This window comes from Aricia agestis, chromosome 11 (genome assembly GCF_905147365.1).
Source record: "Aricia agestis chromosome 11, ilAriAges1.1, whole genome shotgun sequence".
Classification (NCBI taxonomy): Eukaryota; Metazoa; Arthropoda; class Insecta; order Lepidoptera; family Lycaenidae; genus Aricia; species Aricia agestis.
The window spans coordinates 771,593-792,068 of NC_056416.1; the positions used below are offsets into that span (position 1 = coordinate 771,593).

The window sequence follows — 20,476 nt, forward strand, 5'->3', positions numbered from 1 at the left end:
ATACGCTATGAGTTATATTTTGTTCTTTTTCCTTGCAATCGCACTTTTGTCACCTTTTGTGTTAAGTTGGGCGCGTATTGATTCGTGTTCAGCGCTTACGTCTGCTCAGATGTTTGTGCAGCTTGATTGTGGCTGTTGTTTTTTATGCGTCTAGCTAGCTACATTGTCGTGTGTGGAGTTGAGTTCTGGAGTAGGGACTTCAGGATAAAACAGTAATATCCTGCTATCCGGCTACAATTACATTGTAAACCTGCATAATAATTAATGTCGTTTAAAACGAAAAGGCAAACATATTATGTCATCATGTGCAGACTGCAGAGTCTACTCCCGGACTAAAGTAGCTACTATCAACTAATACATATTCTGTGCTACTAGACAATGTTATGGGTTATAATAATATTAAATTCTGACAATCCTACCACAGCATACATTCGAAAAATTTTTAGTTAACAAGTCAGTTAAAACAGAAAGGCAGAAAATGATGATTTGGTTAACCGCTGTATCCTCAAATCTACGATCGTTAGGCGATGAAGTTCATGGGCTGGTCAACCGTTTTTTTGTTCGAGTTTGTTTTAATTTAAAATACTAAAGCCAGCAAAACACCTTTACATCGAGGCTTTTATCATTAGCAAACATTCTTCAATAAACATTTGATTTTAGTGTCCACATTTAAGGTTTTACGATCATACAACCGCTCACCCGGCTTCGCCTGCGCCATGAATTAAATGGACCGTGTCATTTGATCATAAAATTTTATACCCCCATTATGGAATGATATTTAATTGTAATATTTGTAACTGCTTAATGAAATGACGCTTGAATTAAGTAGCGTTTTATGCGAAATCGAAAAATAATTGTCCCTATGTATGCATTTAAATGTTACGTTTTTAACCCACATTTTATGGATAAAAAGTAATGTGAATACTATTTAAATGATAACATCTTTAGTTTTCATCAAAATCAATGGCTGGAATCTCAAACTAAAGATAGGGATTTCTTCAAATATGCGATCATCTGTTTTCAGGGAGTAAATACGCACGAACTGAAATGCTGAGGTAACCGCATATTTTTCACAAAAGATTATCTTTTGTCCATCGCCATTGTCTACTCTACATATTCTGTGCACATGGATATCGGTCTAGTAACTTCGGGACATGTTTGATGAAAACATACAAACTTTGAAACTTCTCTTTTAAATATATTTTAGACTAGTCAGTAGACATTGTAACTAGCAAAGTAATTGGAGAGCAACTTAAATTTTGACGAGCGGTTAAGAATTCAAACGTGAGTAAATAAAACCAGTCTCTCTTTATGTACAACACAAGATACAATGCAATATATTTTATTGACAGCCTCACAAAGATATCACAAAGTATAAAATAACGATATCGACATAAAAGTTTTACTGTCTGTCCGTCTGTCATTAGCGAGTAAGTTATGATTGAGGCCCGTCTCTCCCCGCATTACCGTAACTTACCCGATAAAATCATGTTTATTTTTATCACCACCGGTCGGCCACGCCTGCATACGTCGGGTATTAAATGTCACTTGTCAGTTGTCACTTTGCATTTCGCAATAACTTTGTAAATACTTAAAAGGTGATGGGGTGAACGATCTGATTATGTATTAGCATCTCTGTGCCTTGACATGGTGTTCTGTAAAGTCCGGTCAAGCAGCGCGAAGAAATCTGAAATTCCTTCAACGATACTTGTCTCTTTCTCGCAAATGTATTGCTGTCGCATAAACTGCAGAAACTTAAAGAAATTCGAGGAACAAAACGCGTTAACTCTTTGGTTGTCAATTTCTTTTCGATATGTCTACGTTCTTACCTCAGCACCTGGGCACTTCCAAATAAAGTCTTTTCTTGACAAATGATTGTCAAAGGAAATCTGTACCTAAAATCTGATACCTACTATTTGAACTAGTTATTATTTCGCAACGCTAAGTTGTGGTCATGCTAAACCAGCAGTAGCGATCTACTTCGTTAATGATCAATTCGATCACGTTTGCCATGTTTGATCGTGTAACATAGTTACGCTAAACGGGGCAATAATTAAGGCGGCTATTAGCGCGGAGTCAAAAGTCCCATCAATATGCTCATGACGGTGATGACGGACCGTCACTTGCCCGCGCATAACTCTCAATTGAGCTGACATCGCCAATCGAGTGTCATCATCAGCCCACACCCTGCCAGTAGGAACTAATATACGACACCAAGATCTAAGGGCCAGGCCACAATACTGCGTTGCGACGTCGTATCGCAAAAACAACCTTTGAAAAGCAGTGTATTTTTTTGCGATGCGACGCTGCAACGCAGTGTTGTGGCCAGCGGGGCTAAAATGGTCGCTTTGAAGAATCATGATATGAATCATAATATGATTCATTTTTCTAAAATCGCAAAATGCAGCTCTGCTTGCAATTCATTTTTGTATTTTTGTACTGATTTGACATTTGTCAGTTTCACAGTTTTGACAATTCATTTGCTGAATTGATTGAGAGGAATTGCTAAATGTGACCATTTTAGCCCCGCTGGCCCAAAGCCACAATGCTCCGATGCGTCGTCGCAGCGTAGTTTTACATTTTGCGACGTCATTGTGTTAGGGCTCGTACACAAAACTGCGATACGGCGTCGCATCGCAAATATCGGCGGCAAAAACATTCCATTCTCATAATTAACACTTTAAAAATTCGGAATTATTTGCGATGCGACGTCGCATCGCAGTTTTGTGTACTGCACTTACGTTATCGGAAGCGATGTTTCAACGGACGCGTTGTTGCAACGCATTGGCGTAGGAAAAGCGGGATGATGGTATGCTGATTGTCGAAGAGCCTACGTTATGTGGCATGAAATGCGTCATTCCTTTGCGACGACCCAACGGAAAGAGCAATATGGCCTAGGCCTTCCTAACACACTACTAAAACCTTTAAACGTTTTGCGCTATCGCAAAACATAAATCTATGTTTTCAGATTATCGTAACATATAGATTTTAGAGAGGCAGAAGCGGGCTTATAGTGTAAACCTTAAGGCAAATATTCTCAAGTCTAGAGTCTAGACTCTGGAAATCTAGACCATAGTGCCTCGTCTCATGGTCTTGTCTTACCCTGTGACCCTAGCAGCTAGACCCAGAGTTCGATGACCCCAGCCGGCCTCGCCCTCAAGGATGATGAGGACATAATCACCAGTTATTATATATCGCGGCCATAAAGTCGCTCCGGTTGCGAGTCGTAAATAACTCATAAATGTATCGTTGCCAAAGGAGCTGACAATTCCTCCGCCTGCTGACGCGGGGACCACACGCAGGGCTGATGGGGGACAGTGTCCTGTTTTGGAAGTCCTTAGAAGTAACCGTAGCTATGTCAGAAGGATGATAATAATTAATAACGTATCTTACGACTGGTAAATAGGCGTTTGACTACCGATATTTATTTTATTTTACTGGAAAACAAAACAGTAATTATTAATTAACAATATGAGTAAATACATAACAAGAAGATACACAATTACATTGTTTTCGCATATAGATAGTTACAAGATAATATGTTACAATATCTACTGTTGCTTACCTGATACGGTATCATCCAGCATGTATTGCCAATTGATGAGCATTTTACCGAGGATATTTTTGTAGTTACAGGTATTAGAAAACTATGTTTTCAGGCTTTGCCCAGAGTATGATGATCTATGAAAATAGTAAAAATTGGTAAATTGTTTAAATTCCTTACTTCAATTCATATTCATTAAAACACGAGATAAATAAAAATACTGTACGAGCAATTTTTGTCCTAGATTTTCAGGATACCTGGTGACTGTAGCGTACAGAGTGCGTGTGTAATTAACTCGATTGGCATACACACACATACACACATAGCGGAAGACAGTAGATTAATACTACCTACTAGGATGTAAGGATAATTGATCAAAACTGTAACATGATGCTAATGATGATTTTGTTGAGGGATTTTAGATTAAATACAGTATCAGGAAGAGAGTGTTAGTTGTTACACGCCAATAATTGATGTATAGTCAGCAATACGTAGAAATTCGGCCATTGACGTATTTCTACTTATCTCTTTCGCTCACGCGCGATAAATTGGCCAATGTGTACGAACAAAAATAGCGATAGGTCAAGTATGAATTTCTGAATATTCGGTGACCAAACTATAGGAGAAATTAGTAGCCATTTTTAGAGTTATTCGCAGGAAAAGTTCTGGAAGTTTAACCGAATATGGAGCACCTCAGTATTGTATATCCGAGTATATTGTGTCTATTGTCTACTATTGTGTCTAGTCATGTACAGTAGAGTACTGAGTATGCATGCCTCTACTGATGTATATCCAGTGATACTGTTAGGTGATATAATATGTAAGAAAATATAATATGGAAGCTAGTAAGGTAAACCGACCGCATCCATCAATCTAATAATATTTAGTAGTGAGATATCGCGGTGTGTCACGGAATTGAACCTGTAACGCTACACGTATCTATTACCCACAGCGCTGCCGGGATTCACCACCACAATCACACGAAACACCACCTTATAACGTCAAGGTAGAGTTCATATTAGAGCGTGGAGGCACATCGTCTTATTAAGCGCGAAACGAGGCATCAACATCCATCATAATTGTGCCTCATTTTGTAATGCGCTTCAAGATGCTATATTTTCATATGCAAATGCAATTTTCTGCGTACACCTCGGTGATCCTTATCACTGCACACATAAGGTTGAATTTACCGAGAGTTGGTATGTTGCGTAGGTCCGGTCAACTTGTTGAGCTGCTCTCTAATCCGCTGCTTCTAATGTGGGATTAAATTACAGACCCCTGAGGGATTCCTTTCATATGGATGCCTAGGTCTAGATGTATGATGCGCTAGACAACTTGCTAGCACCTATAAAGTTGCTTTCATCGTTTATCCCGTTGCACAGTCGAGTTAATGGGTATAATTTTATCCGCTTGGGACGAGTCGGTCGTTAAGTTTCCATAAAGAGTGTAAATGTTCAAAATAAGTTAATTTAATTCTTTCTAGTATAAAATATTTTATTTTCGGTAGAAAAGTTATACTAACTCTTAGACTATGCCGCGGGCTCTCGGGCTATATGACGGATTGACGCACTAGAGAGCTTCCAAACTGCTGCTGCTGCTTCCAAACTGCAAAAGCTTGTCATGACACGATGTCATTATGTACTACCGGGCTTTCATAGCATAGAGGATTATAGATTTTGATACTTGATTATTCTTCTGAATGTTAATTAATCAATTGTTACAATGTAATACAAGGATCTTGTGACACTAATATATGACATTGTCACGGGGACGACTAGGGCAAGGATGCAAAGCTTTAACTTACAATGACACGTTAGTTATTTTGGCAAACAATGCTACTTGGATGATCTTATCGTTGACAGGAGCTCACTGTCTTTTAGGTGACCGTTTACATGGTGGTGGCGATTGGCGATTGGCGTTACATCTGACTTTGGATAAGCCTTGTAGTTCGTGTTGAGATGCAAAACAGAATTGATAGAAGTAACTGACCGTTTTATACTCTACTTGTAACTTGGATCTCTACTCAGGTAACTAAAGGTCCCTTTACCTGCAGTAAAGCTCTTTACCTTTAGACTTTAAAAATAATTAGTAAAAGCTAAATTTGAATAATTATGGACATATTTGAAAGTCATAACAGCTATTGATGAAGAGGGACAGTGAGTACTGACAGGGAAGTTTTAATTAAGTTCTTACACTGAGCCGCCGAATTACCGGGACAGTTTTTAACGAAAACATATTAATCAGAGCCCACTTACATCGCACGACGCATTGGTGATAATTAAATATTATTAATAACTAGCTGTCCCGGTGAACTTCGTTTCACTCTAAAACCTTCCCTGGACTTCTACGAATATTTTAAGACTAAAATCAGCCCAATCCGTCCAGCCGTTTTCGAGTTTTAGCGCGACTAACACATTTGAAAATCCATTTTTATATATATAGATGAGCATTACTTTACATGTGATTTTTTAAATCAATAATTACGTTCGGTTTTTTGAACGATGATGATGAACCATGATGTGTGTTACAGCGTCTTTGTAATTTATGCTTTAATAGAGGTAATTGGTATGTCACAAGTCAATTACTAACTAAGCCCTGGCCCATGACGATATGATTTTACAGGTACTGTTGCTAACAAGAGTCTTAGATAAGTGTTAAGACTGAAGTCCTTATTGCTTTGTCTTTATTTTTAGCTTAGCGTCATCTACACTGGAGAATCAGTGGAAGGTTTATTGGGAAGGTACGCGGCAGCGGAAATATCACGTAAGTTCTAGGAGATATCCTTTAACTGCAGTATCTTGAACTGTGTAGTGTGTGTATTATATTACTGCTAAATTAAATTTCTTGGTTAGTATAGGAGTATTTTGCGGCTTCAAAAAATGTGTAAGGTGCCTATAATATGTGCCAAACTGCTGCACGATTGATTTGTCGTATCGATATCGGATCGTGCGGTGCGAGCGCGTCCATATCAATATCTGCCAATGCCCAGGTAATGAGGGGTCGCTAATTAAACGTCGTCTGTCGCCGCGTCACATTATTTCAAAATGGCGGCGTGACGTCACGTTATTGCCGGATTTATTTTATTCCGTTTTTATTGACGCGCCGTCGATAGAGGCTTAATGCAAGGAATTAAATATGAGATGGACAGTTTGGATTTTATGCAGTACTTTGATTCGCGACCGGCTTTACGGCTGCGATGGCTGATATCAGTTTGATGCAGGCGGCAGGCCTGAAGTGAAACGTATCACTTCGTAGCCTCGATTCTACTAAATTTAGTTACATGGATGTCGGGGTGGATGGTACTAGGGACGAAGCTGATGTCGCATTAATCCTTCGATCGTGGATTCTTGGAAATCTACTGTTATTCTATTGTGTCTCGCTCACCGGTGAGCTTATGGGGCTGGATGGGTTAAAACAGTAGAGGGGTAGTTCAATACGCGATGTTTTTCTTCTTGGGGATATCCTTTAGGATTCTCTGAAGACTGAAATTGAATGGGCACGTCAGCAGAAACAATGCTCGTATGTGGACTTCCCCGGATGCGTAGTAAGGAACGCAACCGGAATTTTGTAATCCTGGTGCCTCCTCTATCTGTAGCCCTAGCACGGCCACCAGTAGAAATGCGAAAGTATGGATAAACTGTGGAGATAAACCTAAGGTAGCGTTCCGATCTTTTTTCGTTCCCAAAAATTCAATTAAAATGCCACTTTATGACAGACTATAGTCCTAAAAATTCAAATAATATCCTACTCTATGACATATACAATAAGTATGTCATAAAGTGGCATTTCAATTGAATTTTTGTCGGTCGCGATTGGCCGCGGTAAAGATCGGAACGGCACCTTTAGTTTATGTCCACAGTTTTTCTATACTTTCGCATTTCTACTGGTGGCCGTGCGAGGGCTACTGGACCCTAAACTTAACAGTAGCAGCGAGTGGCGATCTTATTTTAAGCTATAGACAATTGACAACATTTCAAAATTTTAACATGGCTTTTTTATTATTTTATATGAAAGTAGACTTAAAATAAGGCGACACGTGTTTCTTGCTTTTTCAAAATTATGTTTTTAAGATACCTAAAAAATAGATTTTAATCCTTCATATTCTAAAGAGACGTAAGCGCCAAGTGACGTCATACTTACGTCTGAACGGTTAATTCCATTACACTTTAACAAAAGAAAAAATCTGTCAATGTAAGTTTGTTACGTTTATTATGACGTCTGTCAATGTCATCGTCAACCTGGAGGATAGGTAACCAATGAGGTAATGTTATTTTTTAGAAATGTCAGTGTTGACAGGTGGTTGACAGTGACGTTTTTGTTTTTATGCTTCATGTTGTCTTTTTAAAACTATTTTACACCAGGCAAACAAACTGTATGATATTATGCCGTAAGTATGACGTCACAGCGTATTTTTCAGTTTTTATTTATTTTCTCAGTAAATAAGCAATATAAAAATTTTTTGAATATTTTTTTGATATCAGGAGAAGAAACTAAAGAAACGGTATTTTTTATTTTAAGGCTTAAAAATTTTGAAATGTTGTCAATTCTAACTTTATTTACGAAAACTAGAAAGAAAGGAACTATAAAATATTTTAGTAAAAGTAAACTTTCCATGTCCTTTTATGCAGTTTTTGTGCCACCCAAAAGCTCAAAACAAAGCGCACAATTACTATTGTCGTTGCGCAAGCCCCCGGGGAGTCGTGACGTATTGAGACGCTCTCAAGCTGTAATTAAATGTATGACAAGTGGGATTTATGGCCGATAAATAAGTCGGTCCGTCGGCCCGTCGGCCCGTCGCCCGCAACCCGCGGCGATGGATGGATGGCTTTCGTGGGGCGATGATTCGTGCCATTAGACGCTATTTTCTATGGATATGGCAGGATGCTGATTTTCTGTAATCCATCTTTACTGTACGTGTCGCTTGTAAATTACTGAATCTAGATGTTAATTTTGTGTCATCCATCTTTACTTCAAGTTGCTTATAAAATGGCTGACTAGAGTATTCATTTAACATAGCTTATTACATAGTGTCAGTGTATCACGTTTGTTGGTTTCAAACTGTTTTAAAATTAGAGACATTGTTTAATTAGCATTGCTCGCACCAGAAATAAAGTCTCTTTACATTTAAGTATGCTATTATATTTCATTTTGTAATGTATGTTATTCTAAACGGAACCATAAAATATTTAGGATTCCACATTAATTAGCACTTTTGTCGGTGACAGTCTTTGTTGAAAAACTTACAAGAAAGTGCAAAACAATGGCGAACGCGACAAAAGAGTAATCACAGCGCAGATGATGTACAATGCGGCTCAACTACTGAATGTTTTCGATGTTTACCATTTCCTTTTTACATTTTTGTCAATGGAACGCAGACGCTCGGATGATTACGGCGGAACTTAGCTGAAATATTGTCTCGTTTGTCGTTCAACGCTGCAATGGATTTTTTAGAGATTGCATCGCTTTTGGATTGTTTCCGCTAATGGAGCAGTTATCAAATTATTCTGGCCATTTGCATTATTTATACGACTGTAACACCTCTAGTGGAGCTCACATTTGACTCAATATACCACGAATTACAATCCTAGTGTCTCATTTTCATGGTTGGCAGCTTCCATCAGGCGATGTGTATGCTCCTTTTGCTCCAGACCTAAAGATCCCTTTGCCCTAATATATGTGACGTCATTGTCACACCTGTCGCGAAGCTAGCCCAGCGCTGTAGCATTTCTTAGGGCGTTTATTGATAAACGTTATCTGGGCGCGCTGCATCTGTCCGCATAAATCTGTCGCATATGAAAGGAATTAAAACGTCCCCATTGTGGCCGCGGGAATAAATCTTGGAGATATCTCGCCGGGGGCCACGGGCTGGGGTCCGCGGGGCCGGGGCCCGGGGCACGGGGGCCGGGGGCCGGGGGCCGATATTTCACAACTTTAGACAGCCGATCGTACGACTCACTTTCGATAACACCGTTCGAAAGTCAGTAGGGTGACAGAATTGAGAGGAGTCAAAAATTATGGTCTTTGCTAACATGCTAATATTATAATACATAAGGCTGTCGGCTACCTCATCATGTCGAAACTACTAAACCGATTTAGATGAATACGAAGTCTGAGCCTTGCGGGACAACGAATGTGTTTTATCCTAGCAAAATGTTCATTACAAATTTAATTTCTGCACAATCGAAGTTGCCAGCAATATCTTGAAATAGTTATACAAAAATTAATTGTTATAAATTATGATATCTCACCTAGTTTGGTAATTTATCATTTTAAACATTTTACACGGTAGTAATGGTATGCCTGCTATTTATGTTAGAAACAATAGATAAATCATAGTCTAGGAGGAGAAAGTAAAATTGTTTAGTCTTCCTGTCTAGCACCTGTAACCTACTTGTTGTGCATATTTTATAAAGTTATATTGGACTGAAACATTTCATAAAACCTGTACAAAAACAATAGGTTTTTGTGCAATGAATATTTTTAGAATGTATTGACGTGGTGACGGTCAATTTAGCTCAGCTGTCACTGCGTGTGTTCGACGTAAACGCTGGCTGTTATCAATTTTACAACAGAAAACTTAGTAATTGCCTTTGCCTATTATGCTGACACACTGTCGATAAAATTTATTTTGATTTGATCCATGTAATGAAGAAATATTGTTATAATACTCAAAATATGCTAATTTTACGCAAGAAAAACGCTGTGATGAAATTAAGGTATCAGTCAAACTCCATTAACTACTCCTATCTCATGGGCTCACTTGTGCCGCTCCCAATTGAATTTTTCATCAACGCTCAGTAATTTCTTGGTTTATATTGAGCAAATTAAGCCACCATCTATAAGTAAATTATAGTGTACTATATACTACTCTAGATTTATATTTAATAGAACCATAAGTAAATTATATGCCGGCAAGTGTCCTAAATCCCATTTATTTGCTCAATCACAGCCACTATTAGTAAGTGTTATTTATGGGCGATTCTAAGTAACTGTTTACTGGGAAATATTCAGTACGGATAGTTCATTTCCTCCCGAGTGTCGCAATTCACTGTACATACTACATAATATCAAGACACTATCTAGTTACATTATTTATGCTGCAATAAGATTAGGATATTAAATTAGCAAATAAATCGAATACTTATTAAATATTATTCTCGAAAAAAAAATTGAAAATAATTTTGATTATAGCGCTCGGTCTATAAAAATAACTTTTCTTTAACTTGTACGTTAATTGGTTTATCTTTATTAATTATTCCTAAATTATTAGTTACAACTTACATACCGTTTTAAGTTTTAACCGGATTTAGTACAGCAAATTACTGTAGTAACTTACTCTCAACTCACTTTTTTTTTAAATATAGGTTCTAACTTCTAATTATACCTTAAACTATTTTTAATTATTAAGGAAACAATTTTTACGTAGGTACTGGGTAGGAAACACTTTAGAATTTAGACTTTCAAGATCTAGATTATGAAATAAGACGCGCTATCTGCTCTGCCTGAATCTCGAACTCTACCATCGACCAAGTTAACATAAAACTTTTTACGAGTTCACGCAACTTTAGATAGCTCTAAAAGCCAATCGCCGTGGTTTTATCAACGAAAGCGACAAATCACGTGGTCCACTCTAACGGCAGTAAAAACGCCGTTAAACCAATGACTGAATATCAACCGTTAAATCTGTTGCGACTACGCTGACCACCTTGAAAATACCACCGCCCCAGAGACTAGGGTTTATGATATGTAACTCATAAAATTAAATTTTGAATAATTTGTAGAAAAGCCTGCAGCTAAAATCCGATTATGGAAAGCGTGAATTTTACCAAATTATTCCATTTTCTTTCCTTAGCAGGAATCAAAGCTGAAAAATCCGCCCCCGTATCACAAATCTTGCGAGAGCAATGCGATAACAATTATTGCGCGATTATTTGTCCAAAATCGCAATTTCGTATCACGTATCAGCCAAAGATCGTATTCGTAACGTATCAAAGAATACATGACACCATTGTTTGTGACATACATGACACCAAGCAATCGCTCGGGCGATTATTGCTAGTGGATTGTTGATCGCTATTTTAACGTGATAAGGTAGCAGAGCTGTTTCTTTAGCAGAATCAAAGCTGTTTATCATCAATCATCGTGTATCAAAATACATGCTTGTTTTCAGAGGTTTAATCGTGTAGAGGTAAGACACACTGACACTTTCGCATTTATAATAGTATGATTTTGTTAAATATTTTGCAAAAACGTAATAGCACAGTTTAAGTCAAATATACTTAATATTAATATGCTAATATTATGTATAAGTATTACAGTGTTGAGACTCTTACATCCCGAAAAACATAATAACATAAACGGCTAAACCGATTGGGCTAATTTTAGTCTCAAAATATTCGCAGAAGTCCAGGGAAGGTTTTAAAGTGACACGAAGTTCACCGGGACAACTAGTTTATTAATATAATTTTAATATAAGTACAAAATTATTCAAAATTACCTGTAATAAAATGTATGTGCTCTAAGTACATTATAATGAACATAAAGAAATAATTAGACATTTCAATTATACAAAATACACATTATAACATGCAGATCTGTTCCTCGATAAATACTAATGGACTCTTATACTATTTAAACTTATTAATATTCTTTCAATTCCAAAAAATATATTAATTTCATTCAAATTCTGTTTAATTTCGCTTCTACAAACACATATTTTATTTTATAGCGTTATTCATTAAAAGTAATGTTATCTAGACACAATCTACTAAATTAAAATTGTAACGTCTAAAACATGAAAGCGGTTAGGATAAAAGCCTCATTTCTAAAAAGTCTTCGTTTATCACGGGGAACCGTACATTTTTTGGATAAAACTATCCTGTGTCCTTTTATTTCTTTTGTAGGACTATACGTATCCTCATAATTCACACCAAACGTCATCAAAATAATTATAAGACAAGATTAATAAAGAGACGCACTGACATTTTCTTCTATTTTCTAACTCACGAAAGCCAATTAATTTTAATTAACATTTACACAAGCATTAATTTTTAGGTAAATCGCCATGAATAGTGTAAATAACAAATAGTAAATTGATGTATTTTATTAGTCGGTCAGCCCGCGAGTAACTCAGGACGCGAGGCGGCAGGCCGTAAATGACTTGATGCGCCATAAGTATAATTTTTTACGACCATAATGCCGGCCCATCAGTAATATTTTGTTAGATAATCCACTGATATGTTCCTTATAATGATCGGTGCTTCGTTATTAATACTGAGATTTGTATAATAGTAAATTAATTTTATCCCCTCGCGTGTTTTATTGAAATGTTTTATGTTGATGATTTGTTTTTTCATCTGATTTTGGTAATCGAAATTATCGTTTCAAGGAATGAGTTAATTAATAAAACCACTATGTTTTTCGGGAATTTAGTTTTTATTTAAATTCGTTTCTCATTTTGCCCTTAATATTTCAATGACTTCTCTTTCATTATAAATGATAGTAAATTGTATTATTGACATTTGACTATAATAAACATTGGTAGTACTTCCTTAGTACAGGAAATATTCGCCATGATATTTCCTTACTAAGTACTGAGTTACGTCTACAAACGTAGTGATTATATTCTCTTTGACGTCTACTGTCTAGTAACAAGTAACAACTACCTAACTGGTAACTAATTGAGTCACCGATGACCGGTCACAAGTCACAACGCCCACGCAACTTTGATTACTGATACTTTTCATAAACATCTTCATCATCATAGTATTACAGTAATAGTTTTAAAGATTAATCTGTACATAATTATTATAATTTTAATGGCACAGTATTTTTTAGGTTTCTGAATCATAATCATACAAAAGTCAATTCGGATCAATCTTAGGTAGACTGTACTGTAAAAACAAAAAAAATGTAGGACCCAATCGCTGCCTTCTGACATCATCTGAGAATGTGACGAAGTTACGGGAAGTGGTCTAAATTCCTCCCGTGTCCAAACGAGCAATAAATCGCCTGATATCGGCGCGTCGTATCAACTTACGACATTGTTTCATATTGAATATACGGCGCATCACCGGGAGAACATAAATTGTGTGACATATCGCCTCAAGATTTTTCCTCTATATTTGCATATCGACTCTCCTACGTCCAGATAAGGTCCAAAATTAATTAACGCCCGGCTACTTCGTATTAAAGTCGGCGTTTTTAATGTTTATCCGTTTTCGGTATATCGCGTAGTTTATTGTGATCCACTCGGGTCTACTCGCCCTCGTAATGTGGACGTGTTATGATTTTCCCCCGCAAATTATACCTATGCTTTTAAGAATTCCCCGGCGGTTTATTAATTTATCAATTATTTATTCTTTATGTCCGCTGCTCGTAATAAATTGGGATTCCAATAAACTTATGACTCGAAGGGGTCTAGTCTGTAGGTTCTGTACCCTCTTTTATATTAAGTATATCTATATATTAATACGTGAGCCAAAATCTTTGTAACCCTTTTGACGAAAAATGGGGAAACGTAGGTGAATGAAATTTTGCACAGTTATAGTTTATATTATGGTGAAGGAGTGCATCGAGCTAATATTATTTTGAAATTATGCTTTTATCATAAAAAAAATTAACAAATAAAACATTACACACACACACACACACACAATCACACACACACACACACACACACACACACACACACACACACACACACACACACACACACACACACACACACACACACACACACACACACACACAAGGAAGATGACAGATTTTTGAGTGACAAGTCTATACATACGAATTAAACTCTTTTATTTATGGTTGAAGTCTGTTGACAACATAGTCATGTTGGGCTCTGGCCACCCACAATTTAGAATTATACCTTAGTGTATGTATGTTGTAATTAAACGTAAGCACTTTAAGGATCCCATAGGTATCTATTACCAGGGATCGTTAGAGGAAGCTAGGAGGTCTTTGGGCATTCGTTTGTAGCATCTAACTCTGCTCAGACGTGTCATACTTGTAATTAACATTAAGTTTAAACATTAATAAATTTTAATAGTTTTTAAAAAGGCATTTTCCGCTACCCAAAGTTTGACTACATTGACAACAAGGTGACAAATTGAAAATGGATTATAGTTTTTTTTTTTATTGAATCTATAAGACTATAAGACAATGCTTACACGGCCAGTCTGAGATCAGCTGAGTCCCAGAGACAAGAGTTGAAAAATATATGATAAAGTCAAATGTTTTTTTACAAAATATAGGTGGTAGTCCTAATGTCGTTGAAATTAAGGTCGAATTTCGACCATTGGGCGATCCCTAGTTTTATTTACTTTATGACGTTCTAGACATTTACTGAAGGTTGAAAATTTATAAGTGTCTGAAACTGAAGACTGTTATCACCAACTAACTAATGTATGTCTACAACAACTCTAAGACACTAGGATCTAAGACAACGCCCATGTAATCTAAAATGTTTAACCCTTTACTACCTATAAGAACTTAGGTGACGTAACTGATAATATAAACTTTGAAATCTTAAGGGGCCGGGTGCTTCGATCACTAATATACAAGATACACAATCCCATACAAAACCTCTCGAAAATCTGTCGCCGAGTAATTGAGTTTAAAAAAGTATACATTTATCTAAAATCAACCTTAATCATAGTAATTAAAGATCTTTTTATAAAACAATGTACATGTGTGTTTACAAAGCAGTCAATTTTTACAAACGACGCACGCTTCAAACTAAATTCAACCATCCGCGTATATGTCTTAAAGTTTAAATTATTACAATGCCAAAAAAGCACTTCAATTTTACGGCCGCACTTCGCCGTTTGCTTCGCCGCTGGAACAGGGCGAAGTGAAGTATGAGTAGAGTCGAACTTTTCAACATTTTTTTGTTGATTGTAACAATTTTAATAGCTTCCATCTTTAAATTTTTCCGAAGTTTAATGTATAAAGTGTGGAGTAATTATTTTTACTTGTAATATTATGTTGTTCTAATATGTTTAATTTTATAATTAACTAAAATGTACGTGTATACATTGAATATAAATGCTTAGAACATACAACGCTCGCTAAAGTCGGCTTGAAATTTTTCTTTCTTTGCCGTGCTATAACTGATATCCAATCTCCACATCTAATTGGATCACGAGGAAACGAAAAAATATTATATTCATCATAAAAATAAGTAATAATTAATAGCGACTCCACCAAATGGAACATAGACACAGTGTATAACCCGAATATTTCAAGTAGGCATGATAAACTACGATAAGTACCTTTAGTATCAGTATTCGCAATTGAGATGGTTTATACCTCGTGTTGATTTATTTACAACTTAATTTTAAATCTGTTTTTTGTTGATTTCTTAACGAAATACCAATATTTACAATACAATTGTATAAAATATATTAGGATAAAATTAATACTTTCCGGAAATATGAAACTCCATCCTTTTTTGCGTTTTAAACGTATGATTTTTACAATTGTTGAACGAGCACTGGGGCATGTTTTCCAGCGGAGCGTTCGAGCACTACTAAATCGAAAGTCCACCAGAATGTGGCGTTTGGTGCTCTTTGAGTGACGTCGTTTTTTGCCGCGGACTGTGTATCTTGTATATTAGTGATCGAAGGCCGGGTGCCATCGAAATTCTCTAACATACGTATACCAAAATCATTTTCTCATACGAAAATATTTATCATGTTTGAGTTATTTTTCAGCTTAAAATAGTATTTACCTAGGTCCTACACAAAAATTTACCACAACATATTTAAACACTTTAAAAATATAGCAAAAGTTAAAACACTAAAAAATATATAAATAAATAGTTAATTTATTACAAAATATTTAAACTCTGAAAATATTTTGTAGTATTTAAATATTTTGTAGTAAATTTTGTATAGGAACCTAGGTAATTACTATTTAAAGCTGAATAATAACTCAAACATGTTAAATATTTTCGTATGAGAAAATCATTTTGGTATTACGTATGTATGAGAATTTCGATGGCACCCGACCCCTTAAGTGATACTCTTAATGTCCGTTACCAAATACCAACGCTATTAGATACCACAAATGCGCAAAAATGGAAGCTGTTGGTGAAAACTGGCATCAGTATTCTATTTTGGATAAGATTATTTATGAGTTTTCATAGTCCTCACTCATCATCTTAAAACCATGGATTATCCACATCCAGAATTTCATGAACTTTCCTCTCTATTTCCAGATGAAGCGGTGGGTGCGTGAGAGGCGGGGCGACTAGAGATGCGCTCCAAGCAGCAGCCCAGGCCGTCGTACCGCTGGCTCAACACCAACGATACAGGTATGCTCTTCACTGACTATGCGAGCCCGGTAGCTGGTGTGCCAGTGGCCAGTTGTGTATAGTGAATAGATTTGCTGATCAGTGACTATGTAAGCCTGAGAGCTTTTGTGCCAGTGGCCAATGGACTGTTTGGTTTTATGTGATCCTAGTGCATAAGAGGGCCATGGATAGTGATTAATTATGTCTGTCACAAATATTGTTGATTCAGATAATTCTCTTAGGTAGCCCGTAGCTGCTACGGCGTAGCACTAACTTGACGAAATAAAAATATAGTAAGTAAATGAAACCTTTAGAAACCATACAATTCTGTAAAACGCCAACTTGTAAGGGGACGTATCCAAACTAAGCGACCACTTTTTTGACATAATTCCACGGTGACCAAAATCACGTAGCTGTTCCCTGATGTAAATTGTAAACTTGTTCGCAGCAACGGCGATGCATAACTAAATTTAATAATTGTTCATATTTACATTTTATTTCACACACGAAAAAAGTGATAAACACCTAACATAACTTTAATTAGATGCTTACTTATTATAAACGGTTATAAATATGAATTCCGTAAATTATACCATCAAAAGAATAAAAAACGCGCGGTTTATGTAAAACAGAAGCTACGCGACAGGAGTTAGGGTCTAGTTTCGTTTACGAAGGGGCCTGCGCTTGGGCCCCGTCGGTTTCGGAGCCGGACCGTGACGTGACAGTTTTGAATATTCAACTAACTCGCAATAAATATAAAGTTACGACCATAGAAAAAAGTGCAATACAAAACACAAATGTAATACTCGGTAATAACTCATAGGTCTCTTTGTGCGCGGCTAAGCCACCGTGAAGCGATAAATAATATTTATTTTTGCTATTATACGCGTTTTTGTCAGTTGTAATGGGTGTACGCGGGGCGGGCAGGCGGGCAGGCGGGCCCCCGAGCGCGCGGGGATGCGCCCATCTCGCGACTGACAGAAATTCAGGAATTGTTCCAATTTAAGAAACATGCCTCAAGCAGGAGACACTTAATTACATAAAAGCATGTTAATTAAATATGTAATCACAATTATGAGGAAGTGTGGAATTGTAAACTAATGAAAGACATCGATAGGTACTAGGTCTGTTAGCTACGGATAATCTAAGGTATGAAACTGAATATTAAAATTAACTTTTTTGAGAAAATTCAATGCGGTAATTATTATCAGACATCATTATCATGTAAAAATCCAATAATTCGGTAGCTAACCTCAGATGAGGAATTTTGGTAGACACTAGATAATAATTAATTTTAATTTAATATTATGTTACTTATGTGATGACGGAAATTTTTTAAGATGAACAAATTAATAATTAAGTAGGGTAATTAGTATGAAAATTATTTTAAATAATTCAAAAAATTAAATCAAAGATGAAGTATTATCACATGATTAACATACTTTTCATCTCTCGAGTCTCGACTAGTCTTGGAATTGATAAATTAATGAGAAATACTACCAGAAATCACATTAAAAATTACGAAACAAATCGCTTGCACTGCAATAAATTTAGATATTTGACAATTAATATTATACTTTTCTAGAAAATTTTTGCATATTTTAGATGCTAATAATTTTATTAGTATCTACATAATTACATATTAACAATAATCTTATTATTAATTTGTCAAGCAGCAGGCTTTAGTGCTTAAATGTCGGCATCTCTTTCAATAAAATTAATAAAATCTTTATTTAATATTTCAAATGAAAGATATTTAAGATATTTTTTATCCGTGACGTAACACTAGCTGTATCTAAGAATGTTTGTGTACGTTCCCTTATGTTTGATGTTAGGAAGAATCGAAGATTTTCAATTTTTTTTTATGAAATAAGGAGGCAAACGAGCAGACGGGTCACCTGATGGAAAGCAACTTCCGTCGCCCATGGACACTCGCAGCATCAGAAGAGCTGCAGGTGCGTTGCCTGCCTTTTTATGAGGGAATAGGGAAGGGTAGGGAAGGGAATAGGATAGGGGATTGGGCCTCCGGTAAACTCACTTACTCGGCGAAACACAGCGCAAGCGCTGTTTCACGCCGGTTTTCTGTGAGAACGTGGTATTTATCCGGTCGAGCCGGCCCATTCGTGCCGAAGCATGGCTCTCCCACGTTTTAAATATTTTTATTTAAATATTGTGTCAAATTACTGATAAATCTAGCACCCATTATCTAAATTGTTTCGCTAATTTCATCGATCAAATATTCTAAAACAGTTTGTAAGCATATTATTTTTTTTATATTTTTTTTAGACACCACTCGAGCCTATAATATTTATCGCTTTACGAAGCCCTTTACTGAAAATTTGGACACCTGTTCCGCTCTTTTCGTGGCCTCCCCCACTTTTCGGCAAGTAATTTCGCCGTCTCACATATGATTCACTAACTCTATAGTATTTAAACACTTATTATGCTAATATCCAGTAATTATCTTTATTTAGTGCACCTGTCCAACCTTTTGTTCTTTTGACATTCAGTGAACTCATTTAGGAAATGGAAGATATAAATCAAAAGTGATTCTGAATGTCAGTGGGTAATAATTTTTGATGTATTTATTTGAAGCTTATAATTATTATTGGTCTTCCTCTTTTAAAGCTATAAACTTTGTACCGTCGAAAAAGATCCGCTTAACAAGTGACAAGACTTATAATGAAAATTGTTTTGCAGCGCTATTGAAGCATGCGTTAATTAAATAGGTACCCCGTCGATCGTGGAAAAACGAGACACAATAGAATTTCTATTGTGTCTCGGTCACCGGTGACCGTTTGGGGCGTAACTACATCTGCAGTCGTTGCGGTTGCTTTCTTAAAAGGTTGAAAAGTTTTTCAAAGAGCTTTAGAGCGCCATTTTTCTATTTCATTTTTTTTGGAGGATGAACCAAGCCAGGGACAAAATCTGCCGCCAGTTGGCACTACAGAGGACGAAATGAAAAGCTCCATCCCTTGCATCATCAAATTGGCAGCGGGGTTGGCAGTGCAGTGCTACTCTTTCTACTCATATATTGCCTTCTTCTATAAAACTGCTATTACTATGCTAAACTTTATTCCTTACTTACAAAGAAAAAGACGTATGTAAAAAAATATGCTTTAGAGCCCCCGCAGACTGCAGACTTTTAATCGGCCGATAGTTTGATCGAAAGCTTAATCAGTACGAAGATGTATGAAGGTGCGCACACGAAACGATTTGTATCGGCCGATAATAGTGTACTGAAACCCCAATTTGGTTAAACTATCGGCCGACTAAATGTCGGTACCTAGTAGTCTGCGGGGGCTTTTACACCATGAGGAATCTTACTTTATTTATTATTTTCAAAAGTAGCCAGGCCATTTAGCCGAAACTTTTTCGTATTCGCTTCGTTATAGAATCGCCGATCAAAATGTATGGAAATGACATAAGACGAGTCGAACGTCAACGCCATATTTAACGAACGCTTATGTCAATTCCATACATTTTCATCAGCGATCCTATAACGAAGCGAAAACGAAAAGATTTTGGCTCACCCCCCTGCTCAAGTTGTACACTTTCCTTTAGGAAGCTCGCTGGCTTGTTCGACATAAACTTTCTATCAGCGCGACAATGAGTAGCCGTTATTTATG

The 20,476-nt window shown here is 36.6% G+C and overlaps 1 protein-coding gene across 1 annotated transcript in view; it reads left to right on the top strand.

Moving 5' to 3' along the window:
- The window catches only part of LOC121732105 (protein tiptop), a 248,849-nt gene that overhangs the window by 42,965 nt on the left and 185,408 nt on the right, over window positions 1-20,476 (top strand). The window contains exon 3 of the mRNA XM_042121898.1: window positions 16,773-16,868. Within this exon, the coding sequence (XP_041977832.1) occupies window positions 16,811-16,868 (58 nt within the window). The 5' untranslated portion in view covers window positions 16,773-16,810. The remainder of the gene's footprint in view (window positions 1-16,772; window positions 16,869-20,476) is intronic.